Below are 25,111 nucleotides of genomic sequence, written 5' to 3'. Positions count from 1 at the left end.
GAGGTCATGGGAGTTGAGTGTGGAGCCTCTTTCAGGATCATGTAAAAACAGCATTATTCATCCGAAGGCAAATGTGAGTTACTCCTTCAGAGTAAGACCCAGATGTGAGAGCTGGACTGTTGATGGGGAGGGGTGGGGGGGGGGGTGTTCCAGATGGTCCACCCGGGCCTGGTTAAATATTATCAGTGCACTGGCCTCCCCCACCACCTCGCTGAGCCTGTAATCCATCGTAACTACCAGCCCTCTTTCATCTCCCTTCTCTTTTCCCCCCTTCGCATTTCCCTCAGAGAAGTGGATTATAGGAGGAGCTCGTTCTGCATTCAAGAAGCACACTAGAAATGGATAGATCTCTTAATATCAGATACAGTGTCAGATACAGTGGACTGCATGTACAGATGTAGAAATACACTGAGATGCTCATATTATAGCTGCAGTGTAGCATTTGAAAAACCCACAAATTTGATCATCTTCATGACATAAACATATTTTCATGTAAGTTGGTAATGCATTTTCTACCCAATATTTAAGCACTCTTAGATGTATTCATCTGAAGAATAAAATAAATGTGATTTAATCTCATGACTTCCTGTCTTTAAAATTGAACATGATAATAATGTTTTTGTTATTGTACCTTAAGTTATTAGCACCTTATATATACTATATAGCTATTCAAGCATTGTTTTAGCAAACACTCATTCGTTCTGCCTTCATTCTGGTATGTAACGCCCACTTGTCCTCTTTGAAATACTTCACATTACAGAAATAAAATGGCTTGCGGACAGCAGTCCGTGCAGACTTTTTAGAGCATGCATCATATCATTCTGTATGAGAATATGATAACCAAATGGCTCATTAACATTTTGCCTCTTCATTTACTTCTCAAGGACTAAACCTTCACTCTTTTTGTGTTTGTTCTGAAGCACTCAGCCTCTCATTGCTCCATGAGTCCTGATCGTCCCGTCCCATCCCGTCCGTGGCCTCCGTCTGCCCTCTTCCCCGGCGCAAGTGCATGAGAGCGTTTGAGGAATGCTGTGCCTCTATTGTAATTGTATCGAGGGGAGGGAGAAAAATGGGTTAATTACCCTCTCAAAGTGGCCAGTGCACTTGGAGAGGAGGGTCAAACAAGTCATAATGGTGCATTTGCCAGGCCATTGTGAGGGTACTGTAGCAGAGCGGCCAGCTCTTGTTCCCGCTTCAGACCATTTTAGGGGGCTTTCGCTGATTAAAGGGGGGATTTGCGTCGGCTGCTTTCATGGGTTCTTGGCCAGGAGAATCGATATGTCAATAGACTCAGTATCTATATGCAAAGCAGGGGTTTGGCCAGCACATTCAGAGCTTTTTGATATGCATGGGGCTTAGGCTTAAGCCACTGGCAGTAAAGACCGAGGATTATCACAAAGGCTGCTTGATGTTCTTATGTGTGGTGATATGGGGTCCTCCATGGGGAGTGGGGCTGCTTTGATAAGATAGAGAGCTGGTGGCCTGGAAGACATAATGGCTGTGCTCTACCAAGGTGCGTTTGATGACTCAGAACTCCTTTAAACTGAGAAATTGCTGGCTTTTGTTTTGGCCGCCAGATTTCCTGACCAAGGCCCACCATCACAACATAGTCCCGTTGGGTCCTTTGTGTGTTTGCCTCCATGTGAAAGAGAGCCGGGATGAGAAATCAAAAGCGAGAGTGTTGGGGGTGAGGGTCTTTCCTCTAGGGGATGTCAAGGTAATGGGCCTGTTTAGAGAGCAGCCCCTATCTGTCTCACATCCTCTCAATATCTCTCTGTCGTGCTGGGAGTAGAGATGATGGGGCTTGCTTTCATGCCGTTTCCATCCACAGAAGATGGAGTAGTGCGGGGACACCGGTCGGGGTCAGCGGACCTCCCCCACCCCGTCCTCGGCTCCACCTCACTCTTAGGCTCTTTGAAATGGTGATGATGATGGGGTGACCTCTGCTGCCCCCGATGCAACGCCCTCAATGAGTCTTGGGTTTGGTAGATCATTCCACTGCCCCCGCTTTTCCCTCCCCAGAGCTCCACAGCAACCGCTGCCCCGGTCCCGGACACATTTGTCATGTCCAGACCCCGCAAGCTGCACCTCTATGGGGCTTTTGTTCCTCAACCTGCTAGCTAAGTAGGGGTTTTCAGTTGGACCATTAACATTTGAACCAGCTCTTCACATTGCCCTATTGCGCTCGATCTGCGCCTGGGCCTTTACTAGTGAAAAGAGCAAGAATTCATCATATAAGTCAGTTATATATATATATATATATATATATATATATATATATATATACTGTATATATGCACATGTTATACTAATATTATTACAAGTTTTAGAAATGCACATTTGAAATTAGCTTGAGTTGAATGTAGATGGATTGCAGACGTACACTTATTTCCATTAACAAAAAGAGTACCTGTTTCACAAAGTATTTGTGAAAATTATAACAGCCTCATCTTTCATACACATGGCCCGAGGGGGGCACGGACCCCAGGTTGGGAACCACTGATAAAGGTCACTATACACCACAAAAGACCAATGATAACCCGTTAAGAGCTGTTAATTGTGGGGTTGATAATGAAACTGTATAGTATGATGTGTTAGATGATAACAATACTCATACCATAGCAGTAGCACAGGACTAAAAAAATTATAAATACATTTCATTGGACACAAACATGATATTCAGACAAATAACACACACATGTATAGCTTGAACATACTCGGCTGATCTTATACAAACAGTCATATGTGTCATTGAGCTGTTTATCTGTTGTTTGGGTCAGTAGAGGTCAGAAGGTCAATAGAGTCTTATGATGCGTATACTGGGGGACAGGTGACATGGACTTGACCACTCATGCTGTACCTTAAACTTAAAAGAAACTGCCCATCACCTGGCCATCAGAATTAGATGAGATCAAATGTGTTGACTATAACAAAATAGAGATGCATTAAAGGGATAGTTCACCCAGAAATGTTTATTTATTTCAATAGTTTTTTTTTTGTTTTGTTTTTTCATAAAATCAAAGCTAATGGGGTCCAAAACAATATGAGACACTTTAGACATTGTCTGGAAGCTTTTTTCTGCAACATAAGAAAACAAAATGCATTGGTAAATCATAATTATGAAATTATGAGAGAAAATGTTATTATTAGTAATTATTTAAACAATGAAATTATTAAATGTTTGGCTTTTCATGTCATGATTATGAATTTTGTCATTATTTTAACCTTATTTTCCTAATTACAGCTTAGTATCTTATAATTTCTTATTATTCATATCTTATAACTTTTTATCTAGTAATTTAATGTCGATTTAAAATCTAAATTTTGAATATTTCATAAAAATAACTTCATGTATCTCATAATGCTACCTTTCTCATAGTTATATTACTTAGATTACATTACTTCAAATGATTTCGGAAATGCAAATGAAGTGACATGAGGATGAATAAATAATGTCAGAATTCTTGTTTGGGGTGAACTACCTTTTTAAAGTCTTACAAAAAAAATAAAATAATAATAATAATAAAAGGATGTTTAAAATTACGGGAGTGCATTTAAAAATCTTTGGTGATGACTATATAATTATAAATCTGTAATGATAATGTAGATGTCTGACATTCACCCTCAAGTACACAAACCCACATTCAAACAAACAAACAAACAAACAGCTCACCATAAGGACGGTAAGATGCTGGATCTATTCTCATCACTTAATCCTTGACCTTGAGCCAAGAGTAATGAGACCAGTCAACAGCCTTCACCCGCTAACATTACACATCTGGCAGAGAGGTTGACGGTAGCTAATCTCCACCATATGTTTACCACAGCAGTAAGCATCAGCTGGCATATAGTGACAGTACAAACCTTCCAATGCATTTATATTGTACCATAATTTACAAAAGTCCATGACATTTGGTTATTAATGACTATATAAGAATAACCCTCTTTTTATGTCACTCGCTTTCAGGAAATTGCTTCAGCGAGGTTCACAGAAGAGTTAATAGCGTGCATGTCCGGAGATAGCGATCAAGGTTATGTCGATCGGTTTAAACATACTGCTTATGTGATTGCATTTTATGGGAAAATGGTTCACTTTGTCCTATGCAGTTTTTATATAGCTGGAGTTCAAAAGCTGTCACCGTTGAGAATGTCGAATGGTATCTTTCTCTTGACCTTTGTCTGTGTTAATAGCATGCGGCACATCCATACTGTGCTACTTTATAATGAGTCAGCACTGGCACTCATTGTAACAGTATTGAATGATGGCCCCTTCCTATCGTACAGATTAAAGGCATTGTGGGTGAATGCAAACACCCATCTGTTCATCAGGGCCGGGCATTCTGGGACAAACTGGGTCATGTGACTGACAGAATAATGATAAGCATTTAAACCTGCATGCTATCAGTATGCTAACACATCGCAAACCCAATCTAACAGCGTTGACATTGCCTAATATGTGCTCTCTTGCATTCACTCCTAACAACATATATTGTGCAGCATTGATAAGAAGTCGAGCTAGAAAATAAAGAAGCTTTTTTTATGCGTATTTAGAGGAAGTGAAGTGGGGGAGGTGGATTGAGGGTAATAAATAGCCTCACACTTTCATGTTGCCAGCAGGTTTGCTCATGCATTTCCTCCTAAAGCCCCATAAAGTCTTTGAATTCCTAACAGCCGCCATACAACCCCCTCCTCCCCCGATATACTGCACCTCTCCACTCCTGCAGTCTCAAGGTATTGACAATCTGAGCTTATTTGCCTCCATCAATGACATATGTAGCTTATTATACTAGTCTGTTGTTGTTTTTCTCCTCTAATACACCACACAATTGTGTTCGAGCAATTGTCAATTAAAAACAGTATCGATGCTGTGTAATCAAGTCACTAAAATTAGTTCTTAAGTCAAATTTCAGCTTATTGTGTGTGTAGTCATGGTTAAATTAGAGACATTTGCAGGCAAAATGGTCCATTGTCAACTGGTAGCAATGTATGAAGCACAGATCACACAGAAAATGTGCATGACCAGTTGAACCCGATGCGAAATCTGCAGGGGAAAGCTTCCCCTGAATTCTGAAGTGCATTCCTTTTGAAATGACTGGATTTAGCCTGCAAAAAGTGCTGAGCAATGCTAAATGTGATCACACCTTACCTGTGTTTACTGTTTATATAGTTTTACAGTTTGGCCTGTGTTATGTCTTCCATGAAACATTTAAACTGGCACAAATGTAAAGCAGTATTATTTAGAGCCAGCCATTTCCCTCCTCCCTGACCATTTCATAGCTAGATTTATATGGGTCTAGTTGAATTAAAAGGACTGTCCATTAATAAACGTGTATTTATTGAATGAGTGGCCTTTTGTGCGCAGGCTAATATTTTAGATGGTGAAAAATCAATACAGTACCTCTTACATGTCAAGGACAAAAATGTGAGGGCTGAAGCCGGAAAATAAGGGGAGGCTAATACGTCGTTTCACTGATGGATGGAGCCATCAGCGGATGGCAGCAACCTTGGTGCGTTGAGCTGACGGATGCTGTTGGGCTGCAGCCCGAGTGTTCATTGCCTTGTTATGAACACTACTCTCCAGACAGCGTCTATGGATTTTGTGGTGGGAAACTAGATAGTGTTGCAATGTGTTGTTTACCTCAGTTTGTATTGATAAAGCAGTCTTAGGGTCAGTGAGTGTCTGCTCTTTACAGAGACAGCATGGTGGTAACTGGAAGAGATGATCTGTGTGTAGACCTATTGTTATTATTATTAAGTAGATGTTCTGGCATTTATAGTGCTTCATTTGAACTGATTAGAATTGTAATAGGCTGGTAAAAAATAATAAAGATAAAAAAGTCATGTTTGATCAGACACCCACTTTAAGTTGAGAAAACAAAATACAAGATATAAGTATTAATACAAACATTACACAGCATGTGTGTGTGTGTTTAGGTACAGTCAAACCAAAACTTATTCAGACACCAACATTTCCCACATTATCACAGTTTATTTGCAATAGTTTAGAAAATGGCAATAAAATATGACAATAAATTAGAGTTAAATTGAATTTGGTTGAATAGCTGTCAGCTGTTAAATTTAAGTACAAAATTAGATAATACCAATTTAGGTCAACCAATTGCCAAGCAATGCTTAATTTTGTTCAGTCTGTGGTGTAAAAAGGTTGCATTTACAATTAAAGAAAAAACACTTTAGCAAAACATGGTCAGGTCAAAGTGTTTGAATAATTTATGGTCCCAATTTTTATTCATTTTAATGGTAGTAAACTGTATGAAGAAATGTTTGGGTATAATATGTCACCGTTTCACTGTCATTCCAAGTTCCTCCCCCGACTGCTGGATGTTTGGGGGGTCACTGGGGCTCTTACAGGGGCAACTATACGTCAGCTAGGGAGTGTGTGTGTATATATATATATATATATATATATATATATATATATATATATATATATATATATATATATATATATATATTTATAGCAAAGTTTCCCTCACCTTTACACAGCAAAATGTGTAATTTTAAACAAAGTATATATTAATAAGATTAAGGGATGCATAATATTTAAATTATTACAAATGTTATACACAAGTTTATATAAGATGTATTATATAATTGTACATAACAAGTTGGAACATTTTGTCTCAATATGATACAGTAATTAAGCCTGAGCTATATAAAACTTTAAAACAAAAATACTTATAAAATGTTTCTTTCAAAACTTTATAATCCAAATGGCCTCACGCTTGGATAACTCTGGTCCAGTTTCTTTTTAACATAGTCTGTAATTTTTATTTTTTTTTTGAAGAAGAAGAAGAAGAAGAAAACGGCAGTCAAATACATGTAAACTTGTGTATGTACACACTTTATACTTGAGCTTGTTATGGCGACAGATCCTCGTAGATGGCTCACATTGATAAGACCGAGATTAGGTGTATCGGCAGCCAATCGGAGAGCGGCGCAGTCAGACTGGGGGTGGACGGGGGCGGGGTTTGTGCGCAGCTGCTGACACTCGTCAAGAACTGCTGTATGGGATAGCCTGGGAAGTGCGTGTAGACTAGAGTTACCCTGTCGAGGAGCGCTTCGGGTTTTCAGGGAGAAATTTCCCACAAGTTTGCGAGGGGTTCGACACAGGATGCAAAAGCCATTATTTTGAGCTCGCGTCTGGAAACACTGGATCAAGTTCGTCCCTCGTCTGATCTGCAGCCTCCAGCGGGATTATTCACAACACCAAACCTCCCCTCTCTCTCTCTCATCGACGCAAACGACTGCGTGTTTACAGTAAATATGCGTCAATGCGTCGGCCTGTTAACGAATAGCATTTAGAAGACGTTTCGTTTGGGGTAAGGAGGCGTTTGGGAGCTTTTCAATATAAACAGTTTTCGGAGGTTTTCTGGTCTCGGCTGCTTACTGTTACTCATGTAACAGTTTCACATCGATCTCGGGGTCTCTTATAGAGACACAGTTTCAACAGCTCGCTGTGTTGCAACAACTGGCGCAGGATTTTAACATCTGAAGAATGTAGTTCATTCCCCGTGGACAGCGCGTGCTTCTGCTGAACTGATTTATATAAACACACCGAGATCAAGATCAGCGTGTCTCATCAAGTGTGAAATCGCACCTCTTGCTTCCGTTTTGTTTTTTTGAGTAGGGTTTTTAAAAATTGTAACCTGCTATTTTCCCGTTGCATATAACATTTCGAGTTTTTTTTTTTTTTGCTGCGACTAGAAGGAAGCATTCACTTTTGGAGATTATTTGCTTTTATTGCACGATGTACGAGAGTGTGGACGTTGTTGGGCTGACCCCTAGTCCGAACCCGTTTTTAAGCATGGATTACTACCACCAGAGCCGCGGCTGTCTGATCCCGGAGAAAGGCCTCGTGTCGGGAGCGGCGCGCGGCTTCAGGACCCCGCACTGGAGCGGCTCCAATCACTGTAGGTGGCCTATTGTTTTCTTTATCCTTAACACAGTCTCTGATCTAACATTATGCGCACAATTTCATTCCGAGTTCCTCCCCCGACTGCTGCATGTTTGAGGGGTCACTGGGGCTCTTACAGGGGCAGCTACACGTCAGCTAGGGAGTGTGCGTGTTTTTCCATCGTGTATACATGTTGGCTGTGTCTCAAACCTAGAGAGCTGACTACCTAGACAACTGCTAATGCACTACCTGTGATATATTTGACTGCCTGTTGTTATAGAATAAGCCTCAATTTAAACACTTGTTTCCTGTCAGTGTGATATTAATTCATTGAGAACATACGAGTACTGTATATTTAGTGGGGCTTTATGAAATGTTACTTTTAATAATTATATAGTGAATCAGTACAGACACTTTCAGGAACTGAATTTGCACCATATTTCTATTGATGTTGTGATGAATGAGTAACAAACTAATCAAAGTAAATGTATGTGGGTTCAAATTCCTTAGGCTTTGAGGGTCAAAGGTCAATTTGAGGCAGTTTCTCCCAGTGACCACTATCCATTAGGCCTACGTTGTGTCAATTCATAGAAACCATTAACTTGTTTTAGTTTTGTTTCTAGTTTTGAATGATTGTGCATTTAGTGCAGTAGTGTTTCATAACTTAAGTAGTAGAAAGTTTCTTTTAATGTGGTGGCCTACAGATCAGATTGGTTTAAAATTTCATATTCAAACAGTATTTACATGAAAATCAGGTAAACGTTTAAACGTATATTAAAGGGTTAGTTCACCCAAAGATGAAAATTGTCATTTAATGACTCACTCTCATGTCGTTCCAAACCTGTGAGACCTCAAAAAAACATAATCAAAGTATTCCATGTGACATCAGAGGGTCAGTTAGAATTTGTTGAAGCATCGAAAATACATTTTGGTCCAAAAATAACATAAATTAGGCTTTTATTTTGTTGTTTTTTTTATTTAGAATTTGTTCAGCATTGTTTTCTCTTCCGGGTCTGTTGTGAGTGCGTTCAAAACACTGCAGCGTCGTGAACGCACACACAGCCAACCAGGACAAAAGGCTCTCGGACTAAATCTAAAACATCTTAAACTGTGTTCCGAAGATGAACAAAGGTCTTACGGGTTTGGAATGACATCATTTTCGTGTTTGGGTGAACTAACCCTTTAATCAGTGCTCTTTAGTTCTGTACATTGTGAAACCTACACTATTTTGCATCATTTTCTCCATGTGATTTGGTGTTACTCCCATGTGCATTGTGGTTCCTGCGTGTTACCACCTCATTTTACACACAATCTTAGTGGTTGCTTTGGAAAAGCTTTTTACCTTATTTTACCTTCAAATGTAGTGTAGTGTGTTAGAAAACTGAGGGGAATATGTGTGAAAATCAACACAGTTTAACTGATGAGCAAGATCTGAGAACTTCCATCAGCAGCTGTGTGCAGCCAGCTTTGAAAAGAAGCTACAATAATACCATCACTTCCTGTGGGCTAATTTTACTATTTCTTAAAGGTACGTTTGACACGTTCTTAAAATGGAAAGATATTTATATTTGCAAAATAAAAGTTATGAGAAGATACGGTGGTTTTTCTCAGTAGCACTTATCTGATTGTTTGGATTTATTTATTTATTTTAATGAACCTGGTTTGAGTATTTTAATTATCAGCTATTATTTAATAATAGCAATTATATATAACAGCTATTAAATCTTAGAGCATAAACGACAGACAGACTATATTTTTTCAGAAGAACTAGGGACTGCTTGGATACCACATCTTGTACACACGGCCACTAGACAACGGCGATGTCTTCTCACAGCGTATGGTGTGTGTTTGCAACACGAGCGTGACATTTCAGGGGGCCAGAGTCTGTCTGGAAACATGGTCTCCAGTGATTGTTGGTGCATGTCAACATTGCTAATCTTGTGTAAGCCTGTTTGAGGGATGATTTGTTCTGCAGCTCAGCATCCTTTTCTTATGGAGAACAGTCCTAGCAGCCAAAGTATTTATGGTTCTTGAAAAGGGCACGTAGAGCAAGGAGACTCGGTGGTGCGTCCATGTGCAGCTCGACCCCAGAGCTTTGAGGAGACAAGATCTAAATGAAGACATGTAGAAATAAGTGCTGACCTAGGATCTCCTGAAAAGTTGTTTGTTTTGTATAAGTGGCATGTTAGGGTGGAATATAGGCTAGTGTCCAATTGTCTCCTTTTCTCCCTGTATGAGAGTAGTGCTTTTGGTCCAAGAAGATATTTTGAATTTCTCTATATTTCTGCAAGAGTGACTTTCAGTGGCGGCATATATGGGTCAGGAGTAACCATGTGTTTGGTTTTTCAACTCCTCATAGTTTCCACTTTGCAGCGTAAATCACAAAAAGCTCGAAAAGACCCTCGAGGGCCATTGGCGGAAGAGCAATGAATTGCTTGGCTCTTTCAGATAATCCCCAGAATAATTAAAGCCAGGCCGCAGCTTTTAATGACCGCGTTCTGAGTCTTGCACAAGACCAGGAGACTTTGAATAATGGATGCTTCCAGAGTGTGTTCCTTTAAGTGACACTCAAAGTGACGTGTGCTACAGTGTTGCATGTTTCTGCTGCTTCTGTCTGTGTATTGTCTTGCGTTCTTCTGAAGCGTGCCACGTGATTGGTTTTTCGTGGCTCTCAAGCGTGAGCACCTTCCCAGCCATCAGGAGCGGATTAGGCCCTCCGCTTCCCTGACCTCCAAGCCCTGCTACCTCTGCGCAGTGAGAGGCTCAGGCGCTCCGTGTCTCAGGGAGGCATCCATCACGGTGTGTTTGAAAAGCTCTCCATCATTCTGAAGGCTGCCTGGGACCCAGCAGAATCAAAGCAGGCGGTCGGATCTTTCTGCTGTTCCTCCCCCCGCTAAAAGACTGCTAACTTTCTATTCACGAGCCTCCTCGCGACATTCCAGTGGAGCTCTTTTGTTTTAACAGAGAGCTTGATCTCTTGTGAACATGCATTGTTGAAGAGCATGCTTCGATTGTGCATCCCGTGGATGTATCATCACGTATGTTTCACTTAGAGAATCACAGTTGTAATATGTCTATCCAAGTTTTGATTTCGGCTTAAATTAAAAATCTAAATTTTGCAAAAACGGTTCATAAGAAGCTGATAAAGTAGTATTTCCATTCTACACACTTCTAGGAAACTTGATGCAAAATAGCCACTGGGCAAACCAAAGCAGCTTTTAAAAGTAATAAGTTTACAGAGTTCTCTAGTAGTTGGTGAGAAATACCTTGTCAGGGGTTGGCGTAGGATCAGAGAGTATTGAGATGTAGTGGTAAATAATTTCAAAACAACCAGAGCAGGTTTTGTTTACTTCTCTGCATTTAGTCATTTGACTCAGATCTTCTAAAGGTCAAAGGACTTTGATGAGCTTCTATACCATTTATCCCCTCAAACCATCATCTTGGAAATGTTATCAACATCTAGCCAAATCTTTCTTTGTGTCCATTAGAGATGCATTATATTGGAAGCATGATATAATTCCAATTATAAATTGCTATCAGTTGAAATTGTATATATTAGACGCTCATTTCCTTTTCACTGCATTTAGATTACCTTTGTCATCTAATGGTTTTGTTTGTTATTTTAGACGAGGTTACATAGAATCAATATCAGGCATAACACAAAAATAACTATTGGCTCGTTATTGCATCCCTAATTTGCATATAATGCCAATGAAGTTGAAGTCCGTGAAGCTTCTGTGGTGTTTCATCGATGACTTGATGAGCCTCGCGTGGAGCTGCAGTGTGGAAGCCCTAACTAAGGAAACGCATGTGGCGTTTTATTGTTTCCCATGAACAGCGGCGTGCCGGTGGGAGCAATAGCTCGGCCCGGTTGCAGCTGGGAGGGGATGGAAAGTGGGGGGAAAAGGATTTCTGTAGAATAAGGGCAGAAGTAGAAGAGTTTGAGAGGGAAAGAAAGAATAACTGCCCTGGTCCGTTGGTTAACCAAGGCTTACTAAGGACCGGGGTTTGCCTGAACTCCAGACAGCGTGGCAGGTCTGCTGCTGAACACAGAACGGTCGAGCTGCTAGTTTGCATTTTGCCAGCGGCTCTTGCTGGCAAGAGTGGCGCTTGTGTTGCTGTGGTTTTGGCTGGCTGAACGAGTGTTTATTTCTTTTAGCCTTAAATACACAGTAGGACTTGCAATAGATACTGGGCCTGCCGGCGCTGTGGCAGTACACATCCAGGCGGATCCACAGACACACACACACACCCCACATCTGTGCCATGTGGACTGTGGGGGGAGGCTGAGGCACACAAATGTAACCAGCTGCTGGCTGTGGCCCGGACTCTGGATAGCACAGTTAAAATGTGTGCATTTGTTTCCATGTGCTTGTTTAGTGTTTAAAACAATGACTGGGAGAGAACCCAGGTGAAAAGCATTTGCAACGTGGGTTTGTTTTTGTTGTTTTAGTTATGGATCCCCAATATATCTGAATATTTAATGATTTACATACTATATATTTTATTTATTTATTTTGTAAAATTTTCTTTGAACATTTATTAGTCCATATTGGATACAAATCTGTCCATATTAGACGCTTATTATTCAGTTTTTATATTTTAAATGACCATTTTAAAATGCTTGCATTTAGCTAATCCTAAACACTTATAACACTTATTAAATGTAATCCTTTGGAAATCTCTAAATGTCCATTTGTCATAATGTGCATTATAATGTTGTAATGTCCACAATTTAGTGTTTTGTTTTATTTAGACAAAATAATATGGAGTAGGAAAACTGGACCGTCCTCTCGTAGATTCACTCCAGAATGTCAGGTTTTCATCTCTGATGAAGGGGTAAATGTATCCTGAATGACGGAGGGGATCTGTATTAATTTACTGCCAAAGAATGAGCCTTGACAGTTTAATAGTCAGATGTGCATGTTTAGTATACGACACTCTAAACATCACTCGTCTGCTGTCTTAAAATTTCAGATCAGAGAGACAACTTTTACCCGAAGGCTGAACATTAGCCGAGCTGCTCTGTAATCATGGCAGAGGAGAACAGGGAGGTTTGTACCTGCACAGGGCCATAGGGCAGGATTTTGCAACACATGGCGCCTTTCCAAATCAGATGTGCAACCCTCCAGCTGTAATGGCTGTTGCTTGCTTTAAAGTGCCGCCATGTGCTGTAGACCACAAGCACATTTCATACATTAGCTCTTCTCTTAGTCATGTACTATCAGGTAATTCTGCATTTCTTTAAGGCGCCAGAATCCGTGAGCGAACCTGTGCATGGACAAGGTTAACGGGTTCGCAGTGTTTCTACTTTAATTCAATATTCTGAATGTTTGATATCACCTTTAGCCAAAAAAATATCATATTTCTGTTACATTTTTTTTTTGGCAAGTGAATTTAAAACCCTTAATATAAATTGTGTCTTATGTTTAGGACAAATTACATTATGCCCTTTACCCACAGCAGCTCGCTCTACAACACAATGCATACAAACATAAAGTTGCATATGTTAGCATGAACAGACATGTGCATACTTTCGTGTTTTTGTATTGTTAAATGTGTCTAAACTCTGTTTTATAGAGATTTCTACATCTATTTAAGCCATTATCTTATTTTATGTATGGGGTGTATTTATTGTATGTATTTTAATAGTTATAATTTTCAATAGTGTAATTTCTGTTTTAATTTTACAAACATAACCAGGGACAGGGGTTGCAAATTAGTCATGGCTATAAACCTGTACGCATGGCATCTACTTTGCATTTTTATAAAGCAATGTTCTATGCATTTGTCCCAGTAAAATAAACTTTTAATAAAAAAAATATATATATTTATGTATCGCTAAGACAGATTTGGAGGGCGCCGTGCCCAAACACGCTGACAGATTTTGGGCCGAGGCTAAAGCTACCTAAGCCATGCTGGCCGTGCCTCAGATGCTCTTTGACTCGAGCGATTTACTTGATTACAGATGGATGAACATACATCTGTTTTATTTCCAAACGCACCAGCAACAGTCCAAAAAGAGTATCGGACCTCAATTAGAGCACTGTTTCAGCACGGTTGCTGCAGCAGTTAATAATATGCATGGAAACGAGCGATAAGCACCGAAGTTAAGTCGTAGGAGATGAATGTCGTCCAGCTGTGTGCAATCCATTTCAAAAGACTGCGCTTGACCCATTGTGGTGTTTCCTGATGGCCAGTGACATCAAGTGAATTCCTGAGGGCCGGATTTCGGCACAGAAAAAAAGAATTTGTGGACGAGGTACTTAAAAACTCAGACAGAGGGGGGTGGAGGGCGTCTCTTATATTGCAGGCCGTAAAATGTCAAGCAAAAGAGGGCAGAAAGAGAAACCAAGACCAGCTATAAACACAGGCAATAAAAATAAGGGAGGCCTGGGGGCTGAAACCTGCTCTGGCGAGGGGCCCGTTGGGAAGGGGTTGGGCAGCACCTCAGAGGGACCATCGGGCTGGAGAAGGTTAAAAGGAACAAAATCAGCATGTCTATAATGTCCAGCAGACTGTGTTTTTTTTTTTTTTTTTTTTGTCTAGTCCTGAATGTCCCAGATGGCCTTTCACTTTTTGCTTAGTTTCACATAACAGCGTGATTCATGCCTTGGAGTTTTGTTTTATGGATCACGTCTCGACTTCTCTAACGTGACGGCAAGATGAAATAATGGCTTTGTGTGCGCAGCTCCGTTCTGTCATTTCATTTTTTTCCCCCTCTCAGTAAGATCTCAAGAGTCAGAAGTGTATTAAACACCGCCGTGGCTGAAATATTCCTCCGGCGAGGGTGCGAAATGGACCGCTTTGTCCTGCGAAGCTTGCGTTTTCCTCACCCGCTAGATTGTTAATTATCAGAATGAATTCTGTAGGGCGCTGCAAATGAATCTAGTGGCTTAATGAGGCGCGTACAGTTAATAGAGTTGTGGGAACGACTACCCTACTTGTCCCGTGATTATCTCCGTCTTACTGATGGGGGAATAACTCCTGGTGTCTGATGGCCTTTGCCTCGCAAGTTTGACAAAACACAAAACGTCAAGAAGTGAGAAAACCGCCTCTTAGTATTCATTCTTTAACACTAATTAAAGCAGCCGTCACTGGATAAAGACCAGAGAGATGAGTGCGTTACATAGTGATGCACATCAAGCATTTTATCCTCCTCCGCAAGATGTTTCTGATAAGATGAAAGGGCCATTTGTAGGGTCGAACAGCAATTCAGCAGTCTGACATTTGACCTAGTTTGATTTCCTTTAACCTGCTGCTTTACTTCCCTGTCCCTCTCTCTCTCTCGCTCTCTCTCTCCTCCTCTTTCATTATCTTTAAGTAAAAGAACATTTTTTTGCACCATTGTGGCAGACTGTAGCTGCCCTTCATGAACAGAGCAGCTAGGGCTTTACAGTTATTTAAAGTAAAACTGAAATTAGTGTGATTTATCAAATCGCAAATGCAGTGATTTAATTAAATGCGTCTTGTCTTTCAGAGTGAAGCTTGGTACTGTATTCTTTTACAAGCAAGCTGTTCATGATCAAGTTTAAGGGCTCCCTGTGGTTTTCCTCCAAAAGGGTTGAAAATGACCTTTCATGCAGTGTGTAACACAGCTCCAAGTGAATGAAAGCATCCTGCAGAGTTTTCAGTCTGAAAGTGCACCATGTATATATTATTGTCTTCAATTTTAAAATGAATCTTAAGCTGTATTAAGTTAACGTCAACATGCTAGCTATAATTATCGCAATATAATTTCCCTCAAATCGATAAAATTAGTTTGATAAATGTTTATAGTATGTTTATGCTCCAAAAGCGGAGCAAAAACGCTTATTCAGTTGAACTGCACCACACGCTGACCATTTATTGCTGAGAGTTATTTTAATAACAAATGACTGGGACAATGTAAAGAATTCAAAAAGTTCTTGTTCCGACCATAAAGAGAAGCAAAAAATACGTTTTTAAACTTAAAGGATATAAAGATTTGAAATTTGTATCCTTTTTTTATTATTTTTATTATTTTTGGTCCTATCGCCTAGCCCTAATTTATAGGTTACCATAAGTTTTTTTTTCATTTTTTTTTATTAGCTTATACAGTTATAATGATATTATAGCTATGGTAATAAAACTCGTTGCCTATTTCCATCCTTCTGTTTCTGTCTGTGCATATTTTGCTCTCTTCCTCTGACGTAGCTTAGGCTTTGCCGAGGTTCAAAAGGCTGTTGGCTTTATGGGCTGTGTAAGAAAAGTGCTTAACTAGCGCTAACACTCTCACAGCCCCTCTTTTATTTGTAGTCCCTCTCTTTGCATTCACTGAGGCATGGGCTGTTGCGGATGAATGTAGGTCAGCAGCTATTAGTGGCAGATCAGGGGTTCCCTCAGCTATGACTGAGCCGGCCCCCTTCGCTGGGCTCTATTATAAAGTCCACAATATGCTAAGCACGCCTGTCGTGGTATAAACCGTTCTGTGGGCTTTAGGGCCCGCGTGACAGGCCGGTTGAGATGCGCAGGGCGCGGTGGGACATAACTGGATCTGGAGGGCCAACTCGAAGCGAGCTATTAGAGGCAAAACATAAGCCTTTAAGATCTTTATTCCTGTACAGTTTTGAACAGTGATCCCGCACGTAACTCCGCCCTCAAAGATTTTAATGAAAAGCTAATCTCATTACTGCCCTTGATCTAATTAAATCCTTTCCCTCTTTGCCTGTCTTTGTGTTTTATTTGCTTGGTTCAGGAAGGAGGCAGTCCCTCGTCTTGAGATGCAGCTGTAATAAGGCTCTTTGGGAAATGCTAATTTGGTCTCCACGTGCTGCACCACACTTATTTGTTTGCTTTCAGGACTTTCCTTTTCCCTCTGCTGTCCAAGGAACCCATAAAAATGGGGCTTAATTGGAAAATTGCTACCTCTTGGGTTTGACCACAAAGAGCCCTGGCAAGCGCTCGCGCTTCACCCTGCTGAGTTCAGCTGCTGTGATGAAAGGGCACTGCTTCTGTGTGCTGTTACGCGTCACCGTGGGCCTCAGATCAGGACTGAGGGCCCTCACTGATTATGTGTTACATCTACGCTGTCAAAATGAATGATTGTTCGGGGCAGCGGATGTTAAACTGCTCTGTTTTGTCAAATCTATCTTAAACAGGACATGCAATTTGCGTATGTTACTTTTGTACATTTACGGTGAGGTCACTATTTTAGAAATATATAACCAGGACACAGTTGTAATGTTTTTGTTTGTTTTTTTTTTTTTTTTTTTTTTTTTTTTTTTGGCCCAGTTGGGATAGTGGCCCTACCACAAAAATACTTATTTTTAGCAACATGTTTCTGTGTTAGTATGCATTTTCTAAGCAAAAAATAATGTATAGGTTTCCATAATAAAGAAAGTGTATATATAATATTTTATAATATTATATATATATATATATATATATATATATATATATATATATATATATATATATATATATATATATATATATATTAGCTTATACAGCTGTAATGTAATTATAGCTACGGAAATGATAGTGATAAATATATAAACATGCGTTAATTAGATTGTGAAGACCAAAAGTTTGCTAGACTTAAGAAGACAGTGTGATGTATTTATGGCCATAAGAGTTCGGTGGACTAGTTGAGGTTTGTCTTTAACTTAAAGTTGACATTTCAAATCTAAGTCGGTGTCAAGTGCTCACATTATGCCTATTGTTGTCCAGTTTGCACCTTTTTTTTTTATCAGACCACAAACGCGAAGCACCGCAAATGATAGTTCCTCACTGCACAAGTGTGGTCTTGTGATCTCCGTACATCACACATCTGGCACGGCAGATGTTTTCAAAGTACCTGTGATTTAATTGAATTACACATGAAGAAATAGATACCGTGCCGCCTCACCATACCATTCAGTCCATTCACACAAAGAGCATGTGTTTGAGTTGAGTCAAGTTTGAATTGCTCTCCGAGTGGTCTGAAAGCTCCATAAAAGCCATTTTATACAGTAAAGATTACAGAGGACTTTATTACTCGAACAACAGTACTGGTTTGTGGGCAAATGCTGTTCTCATGACCTATTGTGTGCTGTGTAAACAGTGACTCATGAATCAGAGCATGAGATCTTTGCCTATAGTCTAGCATCTGGGAGCTGCTTAGTAGCTTTCTTAAGAGTCCCTGTTCAAAAGAGCGAGCGGACATCTGCGTTTCCCTTTAGACATTTGCAGATGAAGTTATTACTGTGTTGCAAGAAGGAATTTGACCTGAACCATTTGTGCTGCGCTAGACACTTCTCTGAATCACTCAGACCTTCAGTGAAGCTCCTCTGAAACCGTTTTTTGAGACACCTTCGCTGTTTGCAGATAAACGGTGTTATTGTAAATTCATTTCTTTGTCTTGATTGATGTGTTTAAGGACTAAGTTTGATCATTTCAAATAGAACACATTTGTATCTTGTTGCGCGTATAACGGCCTGAGAGACTGCACACCAGCACAAGGGCTACGAGTAAACAATTTCACCACTTCCTTAACTTAAAGAAAAAAAAAAGGTGAATACTGGGGGGAAAGCAGTCCATCATGTCTTCATTGACCAATAGGAGAGAAGAGGCGGAGCTTAAAGAGATGAGTCACCAGACTGAGCTACTGATCCAGGCCTGTGACTCACCAGCACTCTGTTGCAAAGTGACCTACATCGTCGTCTCGCATGAGTGTGTGCTTTTCATCCTGCACGCTCCCTCGTTTTTCTCCAGCGTCTCCGCTCCTCCCTGTGCCCAGCAGCACTGGGCCATTACCATGATGGTGTTGGTAATGATGAGGCCTTGATTCCATTTGTATCCATCTCCCTCTCCCCCTCTCACGGAGTTAACTTTGAATAACACAAAGAAACGGGACTCATTTTTTATTGAGTGTGTGTTGGGTAAGTATAGGGAGGCTTAATAGTACCAGGATCCGCTTTCCCCCAGAGAGCTACCGCCAACGCTGAGAGGTATGCAGCGTTTTTCTTTCATGGTCTGTCCTATTTTTCCTCTCCCCCTCTCTCACACGCACTTTCTATCTTTCTTGCTCTCACACATAACTCACAATCTTTCCTGTATTTTTGTCACTTAGACACACACCCACACGCTCAAAGACTTTAACACCATAATATTTTTCTCACTCTTATGTGCAAGTAACATAATTATCTCCCTAAATGGTGTCTACTGCAAAGAGCTCACAAATAATGCTGACTGTAGGCCGTTTTGACATGTCCTGTGAAATGTCAGAATACGCCAGTACTGTACGTAGAAGTGACATGCATATCCATATGGGAATATTTTGTAGTGTCAAGTATTTTAAGTATACCTGTTGTTTGCAGTCATTTCATTTTTTTGTAAACTGAAAAGAAAATTGAACACCTTTTATGAACCAAAGGCAAGAGTGGGAAGGAATGCAGCTTAACACCGAGATGACCAAGCTAAAGTTGACCCATAATTACCTTTAATTTGACATTTGTTTGATTATTGCATTAAAATGTATAGAGTATAAGCAGTGGTGGGGCATATGACATAAATGTTTTATAACGATATGAGTGGTTTTATTTCGCAGTAACAGTATCACAGTACAGTTATTTTTCCTTTAAATAAGGTGTTTATGATATAAATCCGATACCATAGAAATAGGGCTGGGCTGTTTTGCAGATTTTGATTAATTGGAATTTGTTTTGACAGGATTATATTTTTTAGAAATCGAGGAAATCGTGATTTTGAACAAATGTCACCAAATGTTAGAATTAGACACTTTGTTAATATGGTGATGATAACCGTAAAGAGAAAAGAAGGATCCCACCTCAAGTCGCGCGATTAACTGCTCACGTGTGACTCATTCATGTGAAGGACCATAAATATAGCGTTAAGTGCCATTTACACAGAATGAGCTTTTGTGTTGACCGAGATGAGACGCGGGCGGTGGAATAGGTAAAACATGTAAGAAGATGAGTGAACTGTTTTTAGAATGCAGTTTCATGCATGAGACACTGCAGACGTGAGCGCGAAGAAACTATGGAAAAGCAGCACAACAGAATAAAAGAACTACTACTGTATGACTGATATTTCATGTTTGCATCATGGTTTGCTTTCACTTGTGAAGACTTGCATTTTGACAAATACAAGGGTATTTGTCAAGGGTATTTCAAGGCGCATAAAGTTGCAAAAATAATTTACCTCAGTGTTCGTTCAGTCCTCAGCGCTTTATGTCTGCACCTCTCTGACAGCAGCACTCAGTCTCTCAAACAGCATGCACATACAGAGAAATAAGTTCTCTTTCACTGCTAATTGCATTTCAATGGCTTAAAATCACTTGTTTTTAAACAGCAATGCTTAAAAATGCATGAAAACAATAAGCCTTCGTGAGCATATAATGTAGTGAGCGTGTAACTGTGACCCAGACGATAGTCCAAAATCTCTACCGGTTAATCGTGTTTACCGATATATCACCCAGCCAACCCTAAATATGAGTGAGTGACTTTTTTTGTTGTTGTAAATTAAAAATGTTTGTTTACTTTTATCCCACAACCCAAATTAAAGTGATTTTTGGCCCTGAGATAATTAAATATGTAAATCATCTATACAAATTCATATAAAGCATACAATACAGTTGATTTTAACACATAGTACTTGTTGGTGTTGTATGACATCTTGTTGGTATAGGTGTTGTTGTTGTTGCTGGTGGTGTTATGTAAGATATAAATTAATGAAACAGGTTTTTTCAGTACGTTTATATTTTTGTATTTGCATAATAACTACATTTTCTACAGTTTCTGCACAGTGTATTTGCTGTGTGTGATGATTTGTCTTGTGTTTCATTAATAGACAGGGCTCAGGGCAGTTCATTGAGTTCAGTTAGCGGTCTCGGGGGGGAAACAGAGATACAAGAACCATATTTCTTTCCTTTACCCCTTTCATCTACTGCTTCTCTTGCTGTGACAGGAGGTCGATGCCAGCTGCTTGTGCAGTCTAACACTAATGCCGTTATTACTTCTGTCTTACTTTAAAAAAATCCAGTCCTAGTGATTGTGCTAATATGACATTTTTGCCCTGTTGGGATTTCAAACCCTCACAAACTGATAAGAAAAGAATGAGTAAGATCATTGAAAGCTACACCTGTGCTCCAAAACCTGGCAAGCTGCCTACATAGTTGCAATGCTTTCTGGGAATGCCTCTTTTATGAGGGTTTCCCGCATTGCTGACTGAAAGCAAAGTATTTTATATAAGAAGACTGCATGCATTTTAAATGCCTTAAAATGCTGTCTAGGTAGCCTGCTGACTGTGTTTTGGAGCAGTTTTAAAGTGAGATTTAACCAGTTTGCCAGCTTTGGAAGTGAGTGGAAGTATGCAGTGATACGAAACAGCTAAAGAACACCTCTGTAACTGATGTCTTCTGTGTGCACGAGGGCCGTCTCGGACAGGTGCTGAAACTGACCTGTTTCCCAAAGCCTCACAGCGGTTAATGTGAGGTTATCCTGGGTCGAACCTCTGGGCATAATTAAAGTTGATTTCAGCACAAGGTTGTTCCTCCCAGAGCTACAGGCCATCTCAACAGCCATGACTAAGACGCGTCTACTCCGAGATGCAACAGAGTGTGTAATTAGAGCATGCCACCTGATCACGGCTTCACAGCAAGCTGCTTGTGCTGCCAGTTCTGCGGTTATTCAGGGTTATTCGGGTTCAGGGAAGTAGCTTCTAACCCTCAAACTTTCACTTATATAAGAGCGAGGGATTTCTCTGTTCAGTTCAGCCGTTCAATCTTTAATACGTGCCATTTATAATTGATCAGCTGGAGTTTAAAGGAAGTTTGAAGCATTGTGGGATGGGTGAGAGTAGACGAAGGTGTAGTTTTGGCCATCGCCGCAGTGTCTGCTGTCAGAAGAGCGCTTCCCATGATGTTGTCCTGGATCTGTGTTGAGCTCTGTCCCGGTTATGGAAAATGTGCCACTCATGTCGGAGCTGCGCAGCAGAAGGAGGTCAGACGGCGCTCTAGGGAACGAGCGAATGGCATAGAAAGAGCCGAGCGAGTGAGATTCGGTGAAAGGGAACGAGTGCAACAGTGAGAATAATTGCGGGAGAGAAATGAACTGTTTGACATCTAAAAACAGTCTCACCTTCTTGAAGCTTTGTGTTTGCGAGAGCAGGATGTGTGATGCCAGCCGGTAGTTTTTCTCACTTCCTGTTCTCTCTTTTGTGTGAAAATACAAGCTAAAGTACCATCTGCAAATGTTTCATGCTGAGATACCGGTTTGCTATGTTTTTCCAATAACGGAAATAACATTTTTTAGTGTTGCAAATTGATATACAAATGGATTTGATTAACACATTGTTTGACGGCATTGTTTCTGCCTTTCGTATGGTAAAACCGCTGCATTAAAGGACAAAGTGTGACTTTTTTTAGGTTATAGCTGCAGTTTTTTTGACAAAACTAAAGTATATGCTAAAACCAGTCTTTTACCTCATCTTTTCATATTGATTAATTTTCCAATTATTTCTTCAGTAAATGTCATGTTAAAGTATTTTCTAGCAGTATGTTATTTTATTTTTATATATATCAAATAGTGATATGTCGGCTTTATAGCGGACATTACCTCCCCTAAGATCTCAGCATCTGCCATATTTTTTTTTTTAATCACTTGACCTTTAGTTACCATACCAAAAACACCTGGAATAATTATAAACTTGTAGGGAATAATAAAATAGTAGCTCCCAGGCCTGTATAATTCAAATTTTCAAATTTAAATAAAAATTTCCTCCCTCTCATTCGCTCATCTCGTATTTCAAATTAGCAAAAATAGCTTGTGAGTGTCGCTTCTGTGAAACGTTTCATTTTATTCAGTGTTTGATTGGAAATGCCAGTGACTAGAAATGCACTGGCCAGAAGTTGTATTCTGTATATTTGGGAAAACCCTGCGTTTCCCAAATTATTTCTTGTAATTCTTAGTAACGGTCCCTTCATGGGTCTGTTGTTCTTCTGTGGTTTCCTCACATCATTGGAGTTTTTCACGTTTTCTTTCCTCTACATGAATCCAGTGAGCAGCTCTCTCGGTACACTGCTGTGAAGTGGGTTTTGTAATGCGCTGGGAGTCGTGTTTGTGTTTGTGGGGACGCTTACTGTCTCTGTGTGGAAAGAGATAAGAACTTGACATCCTCATCTGACTCTGCGCTGGTGCCAGAGTCGGTATTTTTAGCTTTGACTGTGCTTTTTTTGAACACAGGAAATAGACGCAGACGGTTGCCCACTGGCTCCGCAGCAGTGCATGTGTAGTGTGATCAAGGTGAGGCCACGTTTTCTACTAGACGGCTCGTAATAGACAAAGATGAGAGAGATCCACCTAACTCACAGTTTAACATGTTTCACCAATGTCCTTGTGTCTAAAGAAGTTATTGTTTCAACATTCAGGCATTTGTTTGGCGGCCTCAGTGTTTGCGTCTGTGAGATGGGGGACTATGATGTAGGTAGATTGTCTCTCTGAACGCAGACACTGATCTAAGTGAGTCAGATATCATATCAAACCTTAAACAGCAACACAAGCACCTCTAAGTGCCTCTCAGCGTCTCTACCACACAGCCGTAACTGACTGCTAGATCAGAAGAGATTTGCTGTTGGGTGCTCTATTTAAAGACATGACGTGATGATTTTTTTTTTATGATCATAAAGTTAAATTGATCAAAAGTGTCAGTAAAAGCTTTTACATTGTTACAAAAGATTTCTATTTCAAGTAAATGTTGTTCTTTTTTTAAACGTTAAGTATCGGTTCTTCCAAATTAAGAAGCACTACTGATTTTGCTACATTGATAACAGATAAGATAATTGATGAAGTGACGAAGTGGCGAAGTGGCGTGACATACAGTCAAGTATGGTGACCCATACTCAGAATTAGTGCTCTGCATTTAACCCATCCAAAGTGCACACACACACACCATGAACACACACAAACCATGAACACACACCCGGAGCAGTGGGCATCCATTTATGCTGCGGCGCCCGTAGAGCAGCTTGGGGTTCAGTGCCTTGCTCAAGGGCACCTCAGTTGTGATATTGAAGGTGGAAGAGAGGAATGTACATTCCCCCCCACCTACAACTCCTGCCGGCCCGAGACTCGAACTCACAACCTTTGGATTACGAGTCCGAATCGCTAACCATTAGGCCATGACTTCCCCATAAATACAATAATGTTTTTGCCATCACAAGAATAAATTACAAACTAAAAAAATTACAAAATGCTTAAACTGTAAAATGTCATTCTGTCACACTTTATTTTTGATCAAATATATGCAGCTGTGGTGAGCATAAGAGATGACAAAACAAGGAAAATCTCACCAACTCCAAACATTTGAACAGTGTAGCCCATATGCGTGTGTATTCCTAAATGCTGACAGAATTGCAGGTGCACCAACTTATTTGAGAAAAATGGGCCAACAAGATTGATAGCTTATGATCGATATTGACTTCCATAGGGCGAGTAAATGACACAATATTCATTTGTGTCAACTGTCCCTTAAATGCTGCGATTTGATCCTTTTCAACATCTAGGCTATTAGGGTTATTGAAACGATATCTGAGACTCTGCATAACTCCGATTACTGACACCTGCTAACTGCACCCACATAATAGCATGTTCTCCCTGACTACAAACCTGTGTCTTCAGCTCTCGTTTCTCTTCACACCATGGCATTTGTAAGAGGCACAGCAGGAACGGAGAGGATCGCAGCGAGGGAGAGACACATGAGGGTTGAGAAGTGAATGCGTCTGTGTATATAAATCTTTTGAAAATATAGAAGTGATGCCAGAGAAAATATATCACTTACATGTGGGCATATTCATACAGGGAAACATCAGCGACGTGGAGAATTTCAGCTATTCAAAATTCCTAATGTGCTTGTTGTTTTGTGCCCTTGACCTGTGGAGAGGACATGTGGGCTTCCCTCATGATCTGCTGTTTAAATGGCAGTTGTTTCATAAGCTCTCTGTCATGGCAGCTCTTTGACGGTGCCGTGTGGCTCGGGCGCCCCCCTCCACTCAAGCACAGCGTGCGGTTTCTCCCTCCACACCCCGGCTGACTGTCATGACTTTATTAATTAAGGCTGGCACTCGTCCCAGTCGGTAGCAGCTGAAACCGGGAGGAAAGTGAGTGCGAATTTGTAAGGAGAGCGTGGCACCAGCCTATCTGTCTGCTCGCTCCAGGAATGGAGACGTTCTCCTGACAA

The 25,111-nt window shown here is 40.3% G+C and overlaps 1 protein-coding gene across 3 annotated transcripts in view; it reads left to right on the top strand.

The window, feature by feature from the left end:
* The window catches only part of LOC113047292 (retinoic acid receptor alpha-B), a 117,318-nt gene that overhangs the window by 78,526 nt on the left and 13,681 nt on the right, over window positions 1–25,111 (top strand). The window contains exon 1 of one of the 3 annotated variants that reach the window (XM_026208644.1): window positions 7,008–7,931. The exons of the other annotated variants lie outside the window; for them this stretch is intronic. Within the exon in view, the coding sequence (XP_026064429.1) occupies window positions 7,769–7,931 (163 nt within the window). The 5' untranslated portion in view covers window positions 7,008–7,768. Of the gene's footprint in view, window positions 1–7,007; window positions 7,932–25,111 lie in introns of those variants that run through there. 3 annotated transcript variants of the gene reach the window in all.

This window comes from Carassius auratus, chromosome 28 (genome assembly GCF_003368295.1).
Source record: "Carassius auratus strain Wakin chromosome 28, ASM336829v1, whole genome shotgun sequence".
NCBI lineage: Eukaryota > Metazoa > Chordata > Actinopteri > Cypriniformes > Cyprinidae > Carassius > Carassius auratus.
The sequence above is the reverse complement of the archived record's forward strand: the minus strand, read 5'-3'. Positions and strand labels throughout refer to the sequence as shown.